This window comes from Somniosus microcephalus, chromosome 31 (genome assembly GCF_052327205.1).
Source record: "Somniosus microcephalus isolate GS21.2 chromosome 31, FLI_Smic_1.0, whole genome shotgun sequence".
In the NCBI taxonomy this organism is placed as follows: domain Eukaryota; kingdom Metazoa; phylum Chordata; class Chondrichthyes; order Squaliformes; family Somniosidae; genus Somniosus; species Somniosus microcephalus.
This window is the reverse complement of record NC_141017.1, coordinates 19,693,771-19,707,509: the sequence shown is the minus strand read 5'-3', so window position 1 is coordinate 19,707,509 and position 13,739 is coordinate 19,693,771. Positions and strand designations below refer to the sequence as shown.

At 48.8% G+C, this 13,739-nt stretch overlaps 1 protein-coding gene across 2 annotated transcripts in view; it reads right to left on the bottom strand.

Annotated features, from left to right (window-relative positions):
* The window catches only part of LOC147097607 (adhesion G protein-coupled receptor E3-like), a 113,146-nt gene that overhangs the window by 54,112 nt on the left and 45,295 nt on the right, over positions 1-13,739 (bottom strand). For both annotated transcript variants that reach the window (XM_085971578.1, XM_085971577.1), the window contains one exon: positions 4,338-4,508. In XM_085971578.1, coding sequence (XP_085827704.1) covers positions 4,338-4,508 — 171 coding nt within the window. The remainder of the gene's footprint in view (positions 1-4,337; positions 4,509-13,739) is intronic.

Sequence of the window (13,739 nt, the reverse complement as noted above, 5' to 3'; positions counted from 1 at the left end):
CAGCACCCAGCTGTTCCAGTAGGGAGCAGTACCCAGCTGCTCCAGTAGGGAGCAGTACCCAGCTGTTCCAGTAGGGAGCAGCACCCAGCTGTTCCAGTAGGGGGCTGTACCCAGGTGGTCCAGTAGGGAGCAGTACCCAGCTGTTCCAGTAGGGAGCAGTACCCAGCTGTTCCAGTAGAGAGCAGTACCCAGCTGTTCCAGTAGGGAGCAGAACCCAGCTGTTCCAGTAGGGGGCAGTACCCAGCTGTTCCAGTAGGGGGCAGTATCAAGCTGTTCCAGTAGGGGGCAGTACCCAGCTATTCCACTAGAGAGCAGCACCCAGCTGTTCCAGTAGGGAGCAGTACCAGCTGTTCCAGTAGGGAACAGTACCCAGCTGTTCCAGTAGGGAGCAGTAACCAGCTGTTCCAGTAGGGGGCAGTATCCAGCTGTTCCAGTAGGGGGCAGTACCCAGCTGTTCCAGTAGGGGGCAGTACCCAGCTGTTCCAGTAGGGAGCAGTACCCAGCTGTTCCAGTAGGGGGCAGTACCCAGCTGTTCCAGTAGGGGGCAGTATCCAGCTGTTCCAGTAGGGGGCAGTACCCAGCTGAACCAGTAGGGGGCAGTATCCAGCTGTTCCAGTAGAGAGCAGCACCCAGCTGTTCCAGTAGGGAGCAGTACCCAGCTGTTCCAGTAGGGAGCAGTACCCAGCTGTTCCAGTAGGGGGCTGTACCCAGCTGTTCCAGTAGGGAACAGTACCCAGCTGTTCCAGTAGGGAGCAATACCCACATCTGTTCCAGTAGGGGGCAGTACCCAGCTGATCCAGTAGGGGGCCGTACCCAGCTGGTCCAGTAGGGTGCAGTACCCAGCTGGTCCAGTAGGGGGCCATACCCAGCTGGTCCAGTAGGGTGCAGTACCCAGCTGGTCCAGTAGGGAGCTGTACCCGGCTGATCCAGTAGGGGGCAGTACACAACTACTTTATCAGGGTGAAATTTACCATGAAGTTGACTATGACATTGGGGCAGATATTCCGATCCCTACGAGTGTGTACATGCTGTGTGCCCACCCGTAGGGACATCGAAAATGCCAGTTTCAGGTATGCACTGTGTATGTGCTGGAAACCGGCATTTCCGATCTGTCAACAACGCTCTTGACAGATCCTCCGGCTGCCCGGGAGAAGGGCCTCTGCGGGGGGGAGAGTTCCGCCTTTTGGAGACCCTCCGCCCGCAGAAAACATTTACAATTCTTGCGCCTGGTAAAAGCGTAAGGCCTGCTTTTTACCAGAATAAGTGTTGAAAAAGTTTTTTTTTAAATGTTTCCACTGATTTATCATTTAAAAATACTTTAAAAAAAAGTAAGTTTATTTTTAGCCCCGTTAAAAACTTTAATTATTTATTTCAAAAACAAAAATTTTTGTTTAAAAAATTTATTGTAATTTAAAAATCATTTTAAAAATGTGATTTATAAAAAAAAAATTATTTGAAATTATACTATATTTTGGGGGTAATCTCCATTCATAGATGAGATTCCCTTCTGTGATTGGCTCCCCATGGCCCACGTGATCCCAGGGATGCTGTGAACTACCTGCGCCTCTGGGATACGCAAGCCCTGCGCACTTGGAGTTGAGAGAGGCCCAGCAGCGGAACTCTGCGCCTCCCGGGAGCACCTCCGGTCCGGGCGCAGATTTTTCCAGATCGCAATCCTCCACCCGCGGGAGGCCTGCGATCAGAATTTCTGGGCCACTAATATTATTCGCAAGTTACTGCAATCGACCTTTTTTGGGAAAGCAGCCTTGGCAAACCTTGCCCTTATGTAGCAGGTACCCTGGGGTTCTGGGCTTTGTGTTGGAAAGGCAAGTGATTCAAAGGACAGAGCGCAAGTAGAATGAATCGCCCTAACAACTACAGGTAGACTACCCTTTATCCGAACTTCCAAAAACCGAAACCCTCTAAAAACCGAAGGTTTTTTCGTTCAGTGTAAGTCGTGCGCACGACATGACCAGAGTGGCGCACGACCCCGACCCCCGCCGACGACCCCCCGCGGACACCCCCGCGGACCCCCGCCGACCCGACCCCCGCCGACCCCCCCGCGGACCCCCGCCGACCCCCTGCTGACCCCGACTCCCGCCGACTCCCCCGCCGACCCCGACTCCCGCCGACCCTGACCCCGCCGACCCCCACCCCCGACCCCCGCCGACCCCCACCGCCGACCCCGACGACGCCGACCCACCCCCGACAAATTTCCCAGTCTTATAAAATACCTTCCGAAATCTGAAACTTTCCGAAAACCGAAACACGGCTGGTCCCGAGGTTTTCGGATAAAGGATAGTCTACCTGTACTTGCATTTATATAGCACCTTTAATGTAGTAAAACGACCCATCGCGCTTCACAGGAGCGATTATCAGACAAAAGAAAAAAGCCCCGAACTGAGAATCAGGTGGGACTGGGGGGTGGTGTGGGGTTATGTTCATTGGAAATTGTGATGTTAAATTCCCAATTGTCAGGGTCTCCCAGCAGCTGGAAATTGGAGAAGATGTTCTGAATGTAACACATTAACAACATTTCAATACAGACATCAGATGCACAATATCCACCACTGGCGCGCTGTGTCTGCAATGTGCCTGAACTCCAAGATGCACTGCAACAACTCTCCTTATAACATTCTGACAGGACTGGACAGACTAGATGCAGGAAGGATGTTCCCGATGGCGGGGGAGTCCAGAACCAGGGGTCACAGTCTAAGGATAAGGGGTAAGCCATTTAGGACTGAGATGAGGAGGAATTTCTTCACCCAGAGAGTGGTGAACCTGTGGAATTCTCTACCACAGAGGGTGGTGGAGGCCAATTCATTAAATATATTCAAGAAGGAGTTAGATATATTTCTTAAGGCTAAAGGGGTCAAGGGATATGGGGAGAAGGCAGGGACAGGGTACTGAATTTGGATGACCAGCCATGATCGCATTGAATGGCGGAGCAGGCTCGAGGGGCCGAATGGCCGACTCCTGCTCCTATCTTCTATGTATGTTTCTATGTACCAAGATTACTTCAGCAGCACCGCCCTCCCCTGTGACCTCTATCATCAGGAGAGGGCAAGAGCTTCAATACACTGGGAGCACCATCACCTCCAAACCCCTGACCCAACTCACACACTGCCCTGACTTGGACATCTATTGGTCGATCCTTCACCGCCGCTGGGTCAAAATCCTGGAATTCCCCAAATAACACCATTCTGGGAGCGCCGTCACCACAAGCACTGGCGCACATCAAGAAGAAGGCCCACCACCACCTTCTCCTGCCAACTAGGGATGGACAATAAAAACACCTTTGCCAACAACGCCCACATCCCCAGTACAAAGAAAAAGAAAAACAATGATTCAATTTTTTGAAGCCATGAGCACTTTGGACAGAACATATTCTCTCCAGATGTTCCTTCCCATTAAATTGACGTTGATCTTGTTTTGTTAACCTCCACCCACGCTGGTGTAAGAACTAACTGTTAGATTCAAAGATGGGTTTTAATGCTTAGAAGAGAGACTGACAACATGCAGCCGGGAACAGATAGCAGAAATGCCAGCAAGGTCGAATATCAAGCATCAAATGACAAATAGAAGTGATAAGGGAATCGTAAAATGTAAAACATCATAGGGTGGTGGGATAATAGACAAAAATGGAACCGAAAAGTCATAAAATGTCCTTAAAGAAACTTAACAAAACATTCCTCAGAAAGATAAGAGGGCGGCCTCGTCAGCCATGCAGAAAGGGATGGCGAGGGTTACCTTCCCGCTTCACAATTGGACAATAGGATGGGGATCAAATGATTGACACCAGGTGATAACTAGCCCACCGAAATAACTATAAATATAGACGACCGAGAGAGGAAATTAGGTAGTTAGGGGCGAAGGCTTCCCCAAGGTGGCTACGGCCTAACACCTTGGTCAAGTTTAGCCTCTGAGGTGGCCGACGACCTAACACCTCCAACAGCTCGAGAGATGACCCAACGGAAGTGACCACTGCAGCAGACTGCAGGAATCCACCCAATCCGAGACCACCCTACTGCCTCCCCGTCCGTCCGGCCGTGGCATTCCGATTCGGGAGTCGTAGATCGCTCCTACTGTCACAGGTTGTATGTCTATTATACTCAGCTTAAACCATATGTAATACCTGATTATGCTTTAAAACTGTAGCTCTTTAATAGAAGCCTTACAACTTCTAAAACCCTTTGGGTAATCTGTGTGTTGGTAAAACAAACGCACAGATAGAGGCAGTGAAAATAAGAGAGTTGCTATCACCAAGCAATGGCCCAGTCCCAATATCTCCCAGTATCTGCTTTCTACAGGCATTCCCAATGCACACAGTCTCCTACCTCCACCTTGTACAGTGCAACCAGCACGGCGAAGTTACTGAGGTGCCTGCAGTTACAGATGGTGTGAGTTAGATTGGACAACACCTTGTTACAGCCACTGGTAGACCAGAATTTCCTGCTCCCTCTTTCCAACCAATGGGCACAGACAGTGTAATCTCCAAAATCATCAGCCTATGATGGAGAAACCAACACAGAGAGGGAGAATCAGATGAAATAAAGTTCACTGTATTTTTATGTAACAACACTCTCTGATATACCCCACACACCTCACTGTAACTCTCTCTGATATACCCCACACCCCTCACTGTAACACTCTCTGATATACCCCACACCCCTCACTGTAACACTCTCTGATATACCCCACACCCCTCACTGTAACACTCTCTGATATACACCACACCCCTCACTGTAACACTCTCTGATATACCCCACACCCCTCACTGTAACACTCTCTGATATACCCCACACACCTCACTGTAACACTCACTGATATACCCCACACCCCTCACTGTAACACTCTCTGATATACACCACACCCCTCATTGTAACACTCTCTGATATACCCCACACCCCTCACTGTAACTCTCTCTGATATACCCCACACCCCTCACTGTAACACTCTCTGATATACCCCACACCCCTCACTGTAACACTCTCTGATATACACCACACCCCTCACTGTAACACTCTCTGATATACCCCACACCCCTCACTGTAACACTCTCTGATATACCCCACACCTCTCACTGTAACACTCTCTGATATACCCCACACTCCTCACTGTAACACTCTCTGATATACCCCACACCTCTCACTGTAACACTCTCTGATATACCCCACAACCCTCACTGTAACACTCTCTGATATACCCCACACACCTCACTGTAACACTCTGATATACCCCACACCCCTCACTGTAACACTCTCTGATATACCCCACACACCTCATTGTAACACTCTCAGATATACCCCACAACCCTCACTGTAACACTCTCTGATATACCCCACACTCCTCACTGTAACACTCTCTGATATACCCCACACCCCTCACTGTAACACTCTCTGATATAGCCCACACTCCTCACTGTAACACTCTCTGATATACCCCACACCCCTCACTGTAACACTCTCTGATATACCCCACACACCTCACTGTAACACTCTGATATACCCCACACCCCTCACTGTAACACTCTCTGATATACCCCACACACCTCATTGTAACACTCTCTGATATACCCCACACCCCTCACTGTAACACTCTCTGATATACACCACACCCCTCACTGTAACACTCTCTGATATACCCCACACCCCTCACTGTAACACTCTCTGATATACCCCACACCCCTCACTGTAACACTCTCTGATATACCCCACACCCCTCACTGCAACACTCTCTGATATACCCCACACCCCTCACTGTAACACTCTCTGATATACCCCACACCCCTCACTGTAACACTCTCTGATATACACCACACCCCTCACTGTAACACTCTCTGATATACCCCACACCCCTCACTGTAACACTCTCTGATATACCCCACACCCCTCACTGTAACTCTCTGATATACCCCACACCCCTCACTGTAACACTCTCTGATATACCCACACCTCACTGTAACACTCTCTGATATGCCCCACACCCCTCACTGTAACACTCTGATATACCCCACACCCCTCACTGTAACACTCTCTGATATACCCACACTCCTCACTGTAACACTCCCTGATATACCCCACACTCCTCACTGTAACACTCTCTGATATACCTCACACCCCTCACTGTAACACTCTCTGATATACCCCACACCCCTCACTGTAACACTCTCTGATATATCCCATGCTCCTCACTGTAACACTCTCTGATATACCCCACACCCCTCACTGTAACACTCTCTGATATACCCCACACCACTCACTGTAACACTCTCTGATATACCCTGTAGTGTATGTACCTTGAAGAAGGAACTATATTCTGCAACCCCTGTATAGTGCAGTACCAGTAGTGACCACCCCTGTATATAAGCCTGTGCAGTAACTTGGTATAGTAGTTCCAGCTTTGTCTCCATTCAGTAAACACCTGTTATAACCAACTTCTGCAGTCCGTGTCTCAATTACACACGGACGTTACACTGGCGACGAACAGATCCGAACTTACCTACAGTTCTGCGCCACCTCATGGGGATCCATCCCTGAAGCGAAGTTATTAGAGGTCGAAGCCAGAAGGAAGAAATCCAAAAAGAAAAAAAAACAAACAGAAGAAACGGGTGTCGACCGTGGGCAACCGCCCTCTGATTCATCGAATTCGAAGATTTGCAGGAGAGGCTGTCGAGAGCTGGGCTTGGTTCTCCAGTCTATGGTGTTCCAGCTAATCGGGCTGGTGGCAGGTAGTACACTGATCCTTCCTGGGCTGCGGCGGGATAGAGCTCGATCGGGTGGCTTTTCAACGGGGCCGAGCAGCGTTGTCGGGAAGAGGAGAGAGAGAGAGAGGGTGGAGCACACAGGGCGCGGCCGGTGCTACGAAGCCGGGCAGCGTACAGACCCGAGAAGAGGGAGGAAAGTGTCCCACAGGGTCTGCTCTGACGACGGGAACAGTAATTAAAATAAAAGAAAAAGAAATTAGAAGCACAGAAAGCCGCGAGGAGCTGCAGTTTGCCACGGGACCGCGGAGAGCGGCGTTGGCAGCAGCGCGGGGGGAAGCGCGCGAAGACCATAGGGCATCGCCATCAAGGCATAAAAACGCCAGCAACAGCGCTGGCAGCAGCGGAAAAAGGCAGAAAGCGCGGGAGGCGCCATCTTAATCCAGCGGGGAAGAAGGCAAAGCGCGGGAGGCGCCATTTTGTTCAATCGGGGAAGAAGGCAAAGCGCGGGAGGCGCCATCTTAGATCTCCAAGATGCCAAAGACTGGCAACATCACTGCCTTCGATAATGCAATAGAAGACTGGACCACGTATGTGGAAAGAGTCGAAGTATATTGCAAGGCAAATGAAGTAGCCGATGAGAAAAAGGCATCGGTACTACTAAACTTAATGGGCGCAAGAACGTACGGCCTATTGCGGAACCTGATCACTCCAGCCAAACCGATGGCGAAGAGTTTTAATGAAATTGCTGATATCCTACAGGACCACCTAAATCCTACACCGCTGCTGATAGCAGAAAGATTTAAATTCCACAAGAGAAATCAACATAAAGATGAGAGCAATGCTGATTACCTTACGGAACTACGCAAGCTATCAAAGCACTGCCAGTTTGGAGCAGGACTGGCAGATACCCTACGGGACAAATTTGTCTGTGGACTCCTGAGTGAAGGAACCCAGAAGAGGTTACTCTCAGAGAAAGAGCTGACGCTAGATAAGGCTTTCAGCGTGGCAGTATCGTACGAAGCAGCAGCAAGGGGAGCTGCGGAAATACAGCAAAAGCCATAGGAATACGGCACCCATGAAATGACACGGGGATTTGAAAAATGTTATCGCTGCGGCAGAACAACCCATGACCAGAAGGACTGCTGGTCCAAGGAAAAACATGCAGGCAATGCGGAAAGATGGGACACATTGCACGAGTTTGCAAGTCCGGGAAGAAGACTAACGACAACAAAAAGACTACTAAGGAACAGTACAGGAAAGTACAAAAGATGACGGACAGTAGTTCCGAAGACCAGAAAAGTGATAGTGAATCCGGGAACAAGAGACTAAGCTGTCTCAAACTACACAACATAATCGCAAAAGAGGATCACCGAACCATTTGTGTCACCCTCACGATAGCAGGGTCCCAAGTCAAAATGGAATTGGATACAGGATCAGCCCTGACCGTCATGAATCGACGAGACTACGAGCGGCTATTCTCACACATACCCTTGAAAGACACATCCATTGTCTTGAAGATATATACGGGGCAGAAAGTATACCCCAGAGGGAAAATAAGGGTGCCTGTCGAATACAACGGCAAGGAAATACAGAAATTGTATCTGTACATACTGCAAGATGGCGGACCACCGTTATTGGGATGTGAATGGATCAGAAAGATAAGTTTAGACTGGCACTCCATTCAGGCACTGACTGTGGCTGGTAAAAAGGATGACGACGTCACACCTGGACGCTTGTCAAAAATCTTAGCTAACGCTAAAGAGGTATTTCAACAAGGACTGGGAACTCTTAAAGGCGTAACCGCCTCGATAAAAATAGAAGAGAATGCAATTCCCAAGTTTTTCAAAGCAAGACCGGTACCATATGCAATTCGCCCAGCCGTCGAGGCAGAGCTGGAGAATCTGGAGAATGCAGGCGTGTTATCTAAGGTAGACTGGAGCGAGTGGGCGACACCCATCGTTCCTGTCATGAAGAAAACGTTAAACAATAAGTCTGAGGAGCCAAGGAAGGTTCGCATCTGTGGGGACTTCAAGGTGACTGTGAACCCAGTCCTTCACACAGTACAGTATCCTCTTCCGAGGATAGAAGATATTTTCGCCTCACTATCTGGAGGGAAACGTTTTACAAAAATTGACCTAGCGCAAGCATATTTGCAGATGGAGGTTGAAGAATCCTCTAGGAAGTGTCTCACGGTAAACACTCACAAAGATCTTTACCAGTAAAATCGACTGGTATTCAGAGTAGCATCAGCTCCGGCTATATGGCAAAGAGCGATGGAACAAGTTCTGCAAGGGATTCCGGGGACTCAGTGTTACTTGGACGACATCCTAGTGACAGGTGAAAATGACAGTGAACACCTTGCCAACCTAGAGCAGGTGCTCACTAGACTAAGAGAACATGGGCTACGAGCCAATCGCCCCAAGTGCGAGTTTTTTAAGAAACAAATATCGTATTGTGGCCACGTGATTGATGAAGAGGGGTTACATAAGTCCCCTGACAAAATTGAAGCGGTAGTTAAGGCTCCAGCGCCTGAAAATGTGTCGCAACTGAGGTCATTCCTCGGATTGGTGAATTACTACCATAAGTTTTTGCCGAATTTGTCCACAATTCTGCACCCACTGAACACCCTGCTACAAACTGGAGTAGCATGGAAATGGAGCGATGAATGTAAGCCGGCCTTTCAGAAGTGCAAAGGCCTGATCACTTCAAGAGAAGTATTGGCTCACTACAACCCATCACTACCGATAAGACTGGCGTGTGATGCGTCTCCCTACGGCGTTGGAGCGGTACTGTCACATAAATCCCTTGATGGTTCAGAGAGTCCGATAGCTTTTGCGTCACGCTCGTTAACTGCAGCCAAGCGTAACTACGCCCAGATTGACAGAGAGGCCCTCAGCCTGGTGTGGGGGGTGAAGAAGTTCAATCACTACCTGCACGGACAGAAATTTACTCTACTAACTGATCATCAAACTCTTGTCTCCATTTTCAACCCTAAGAAGGGCGTCCCGATAATGACAGCACAACGGCTACAGAGGTGGTCCCTTTTCCTAGGGGCACACCAATATGACATCGAGTACAAAGGAACTAAACAGCATGGGAATGCTGATGGATTGTCGCGCCTTCCGTTGCTGACGGTGGAAGAATCACCTGCAGTGGATCCTGTGGAGATATTGCACTCGACCATAGTCGAATGTCTCCCTGTGACGAATGCAAACATAGAAAAGGAAACACGAAATGACCCGACACTCTCCAGGGTCTATGATTTAATGGTGAAGGGATGGCCAGCACATGGCGAACCACTGTTGCCAGCATTCTCGCCGAGAAGAGAACAGCTGTCAGTGTGCCGAGGAACCTTGATGTGTGGATCCAGATTAGTAATTCCACCCAAATTGAAGGATAGAGTGCTCAATGAGCTTCATGAGGGTCATCTGGGAGGTGTAAAAATGAAGAACTTAGCCAGAGCGTTTGTGTGGTGGCCGGGAATCGATAGAGAAATCGAAGAGATGACCAAGAGCTGTACAGGATGCCAGAAGGTCCAAAACGCCCCACCACAAGCCCCTCTACATCCATGGGAGTGGCCCTCATCTCCATGGCAAAGGGTACACATTGATTTTGCTGGTCCATTTATGGATTCGATGTTTTTAATTGCGGTGGATGCACATTCAAAGTGGCCAGAGGTAATAAAAATGTCCTCAACCACCACAGAAAAAACTATCAGTCTTACGAACTATATTCGCCAGAAATGGGCTGCCTGAACAGATTTGCTCCGACAATGGACCACAGTTTGTGTCTGAAGAGTTCCGGAGGTTCTTAAGGAACAATGGTGTGAAGCATTACACATCCGCCCCATATCATCCAGCCACCAATGGATTGGCTGAGAGGTTCGTTCAAACATTCAAGAAGGCTATCAAGGCAATGTGTAATGAAGACATGCCCCGACAACACAAGGTGGATAACTTCTTGTTTGCCTACCGGAATGCGACAAATGCGGTTACCAACCAAACTCCAGCCATGATGTTCTTCAATTGAAGACTAAGATGCCGCTTGGATTTGGTTAAGCCAAACATCAGAAGAGATGTGGAGAACAGGCAGTTTCAGAATATGAATGAAAGGCCAACCAGGAGTTTCAAGATAGGTCAACCAGTTTTGGCCCGGGACTACCGCACAGAGAAATGGCAGCCTGGAACGATCTGCACACGGCAAGGACCTCTAATGTAGACCGTGGACGTTGGAGAGAGCATTGTAAGACGCCATGCTGACCAGATTCTAGGGTCACTGGAAAACGTCAAATCTACACCACGATCCTATACACCTGGTGATGAATCCGAAGTACCAATTGCATCTACCTCAGAATCGGTGATACTGGAAGCAGACGAACCAAACAACGACGTTGATCCCGAATCAACTTTGCCAGAAGAACCTGATCCCCCAAAGATGCGTTATCCGGACAGAATCAGGAAGCCTCCTCAAAGACTGAATTTATAATTGATTAACTTCAGCTAATGTATATAGCAACTGTAATTGTAAATATGTCATTTAATTATTAATCGAATGTTATGTACTGTTTAGCTAAAAGGGGAGGAATTGTAGTGTATGTACCTTGAAGAAGAAACTATATTCTGCAGCCCCAGTATACTGCAGTACCAGTAGTGACCACCCCTGTATATAAGCCTGTGCACTAACTTTGTATAGTAGTTCCAGTTTTGTCTCCATTCAGTAAAAACCTGTTATAACCAACTTCTGCAGTCCGTGTCTCAATTACACACGGACATTACATACCCCACGCTCCTCACTGTAACACTCTCTGACATACCCCACACTCCTCACTGTAACACTCTCTGATATACCCCACACCCCTCACTGTAACACTCTCTGACATACCCCACACCCCTCACTGTAACACTCTCTGACATGCCCCACACTCCTCACTGTAACACTCTCTGATATACCCCACACACCTCACTGTAACACTCCCTGATATACACCATGCTCCTCACTGTAACACTCTCTGAGATACCCCACACCACTCACTGTAACACTCTCTGACATACACCACACTCCTCACTGTAACACTCTCTGAGATACCCCACACCACTCACTGTGACACTCTCTGACATACCCCACACTCCTCACTGTAACACTCTCTGACATGCCCCGCACTCCTCACTGTAACACTCTCTGATATGCCCCACATACTTCACTGTTACACTCTCAGATATACCCCACATCCCTCACTGTAACACTCCCTGATATACCTCACACCCCTCACTGTAATACTCTCTGATATACCCCACCACCCCTCACAGTAACAGTCTCTGAAATACACCACACCCCTTACTGTAACACTTTCTGATATACCCCACACACCTCACTGTAACACTCTGATATATCCACACCCATCACTGTAACACACTCCGATATATACCAAACCCCTCACTGTAACACTCTCTGATATACACCATGCCCCTCACTGTAAAAAACTCTGATATACCGCACACCCCTCACTGCAACACTCTCTCATATATCCCAAACCCCTCACTGTAACACAATCTGATATGCCCCAAACCCCTCACTGTAACACTCTCTGATATACCCCAAACCCCTCACTGTAACACTCTCTGATATACCCCAAACCCCTCACTGTAACACTCTCTGATATACCCCACACCCCTCACTATAACTCTCTCTGATAAACCCCACACCCCTCACTGTAACACTTTCTGATATACCCCACACCGCTCACTGTAACACTCTCTGATATACCCCACACCCCTCACTGTAACACTCTCTGATATACCCCACACCGCTCACTGTAACACTCTCTGATATACCCCACACCCCTCACTGTAACAGACTCTGATATACCGCACACCCCTCATTGTAACACTCTCTGATATACCCCACACACCTCACTGTAACACTCCCTGATATACCCCACACCCCTCACTGTAACACTCTCTGATATACCCCACACCCCTCACTGTAACAGTCTCTGATATACACCACACCCCTCACTGTAACACTTTCTGATATACCCCACACACCTCACTGTAGCACTCTGATATATCCACACCCCTCACTATAACTCTCTCTGATAAACCCCACACCCCTCACTGTATCACTCTCTGATATACCCCACACCCCTCACTGTAACACTCTCTGATATACCCCACACCCCTCACTGTAACACTCTCTGAGGTAGCCCACAGCCCTCACTGTAACACTCTCTGATATACCCCACACCCCTCACTGTAACACTCTCTGATATACCCCACCCCCCTCACTGTAACACACTCTGATATACCGCACAGCCCTCACTGTAACACTCTCTGATATACCCCACACCCCTCACTGTAACACTCTCTGTTATACCCCACACCCCTCACTGTAACACTCTCTGATATACCCCACACCCCTCACTGTAACACTCTCTGATATACCCCACACCCCTCACTGTAACACTCTCTGATATATGCCACACCCCTCACTGTAACACAGTATGATATACCCCACACCCCTCACTGTTACACTCTCTGATATATCCCACAGCCCTCACTGTAACACTATCTGATATACCCCACACCCCTCACTGTAACACTCTCTGATATACACCACACCCCTCACTGTAACACGCTGATATACCCCACACCCCTCACTGTAACACTCTCTGATATACCGCACACCCCTCACTGTAACACTCTCTGATATACCCCACAGCCCTCACTGTAACACTCTCTGATATACCGCACACCCCTCACTGTAACACTCTGATCAAATCCACACCCCTCACTGTAACACTCTCTCATATACCCCACACCCCTCACTGTAACAATCTCTGATATACCCCACACCCCTCACTGTAACACTCTCAGATATACCCCACACTCCTCACTGTAACACACTCTGATATACCCCACACCCCTCACTGTAACACTCTCTGATATACCCCACGCTCCTCACTGTAAAACTATCTGATATACCCCACGCCCCTCACTGTAACACTCTCTGATATACCCCATACCCGTCACTGTAA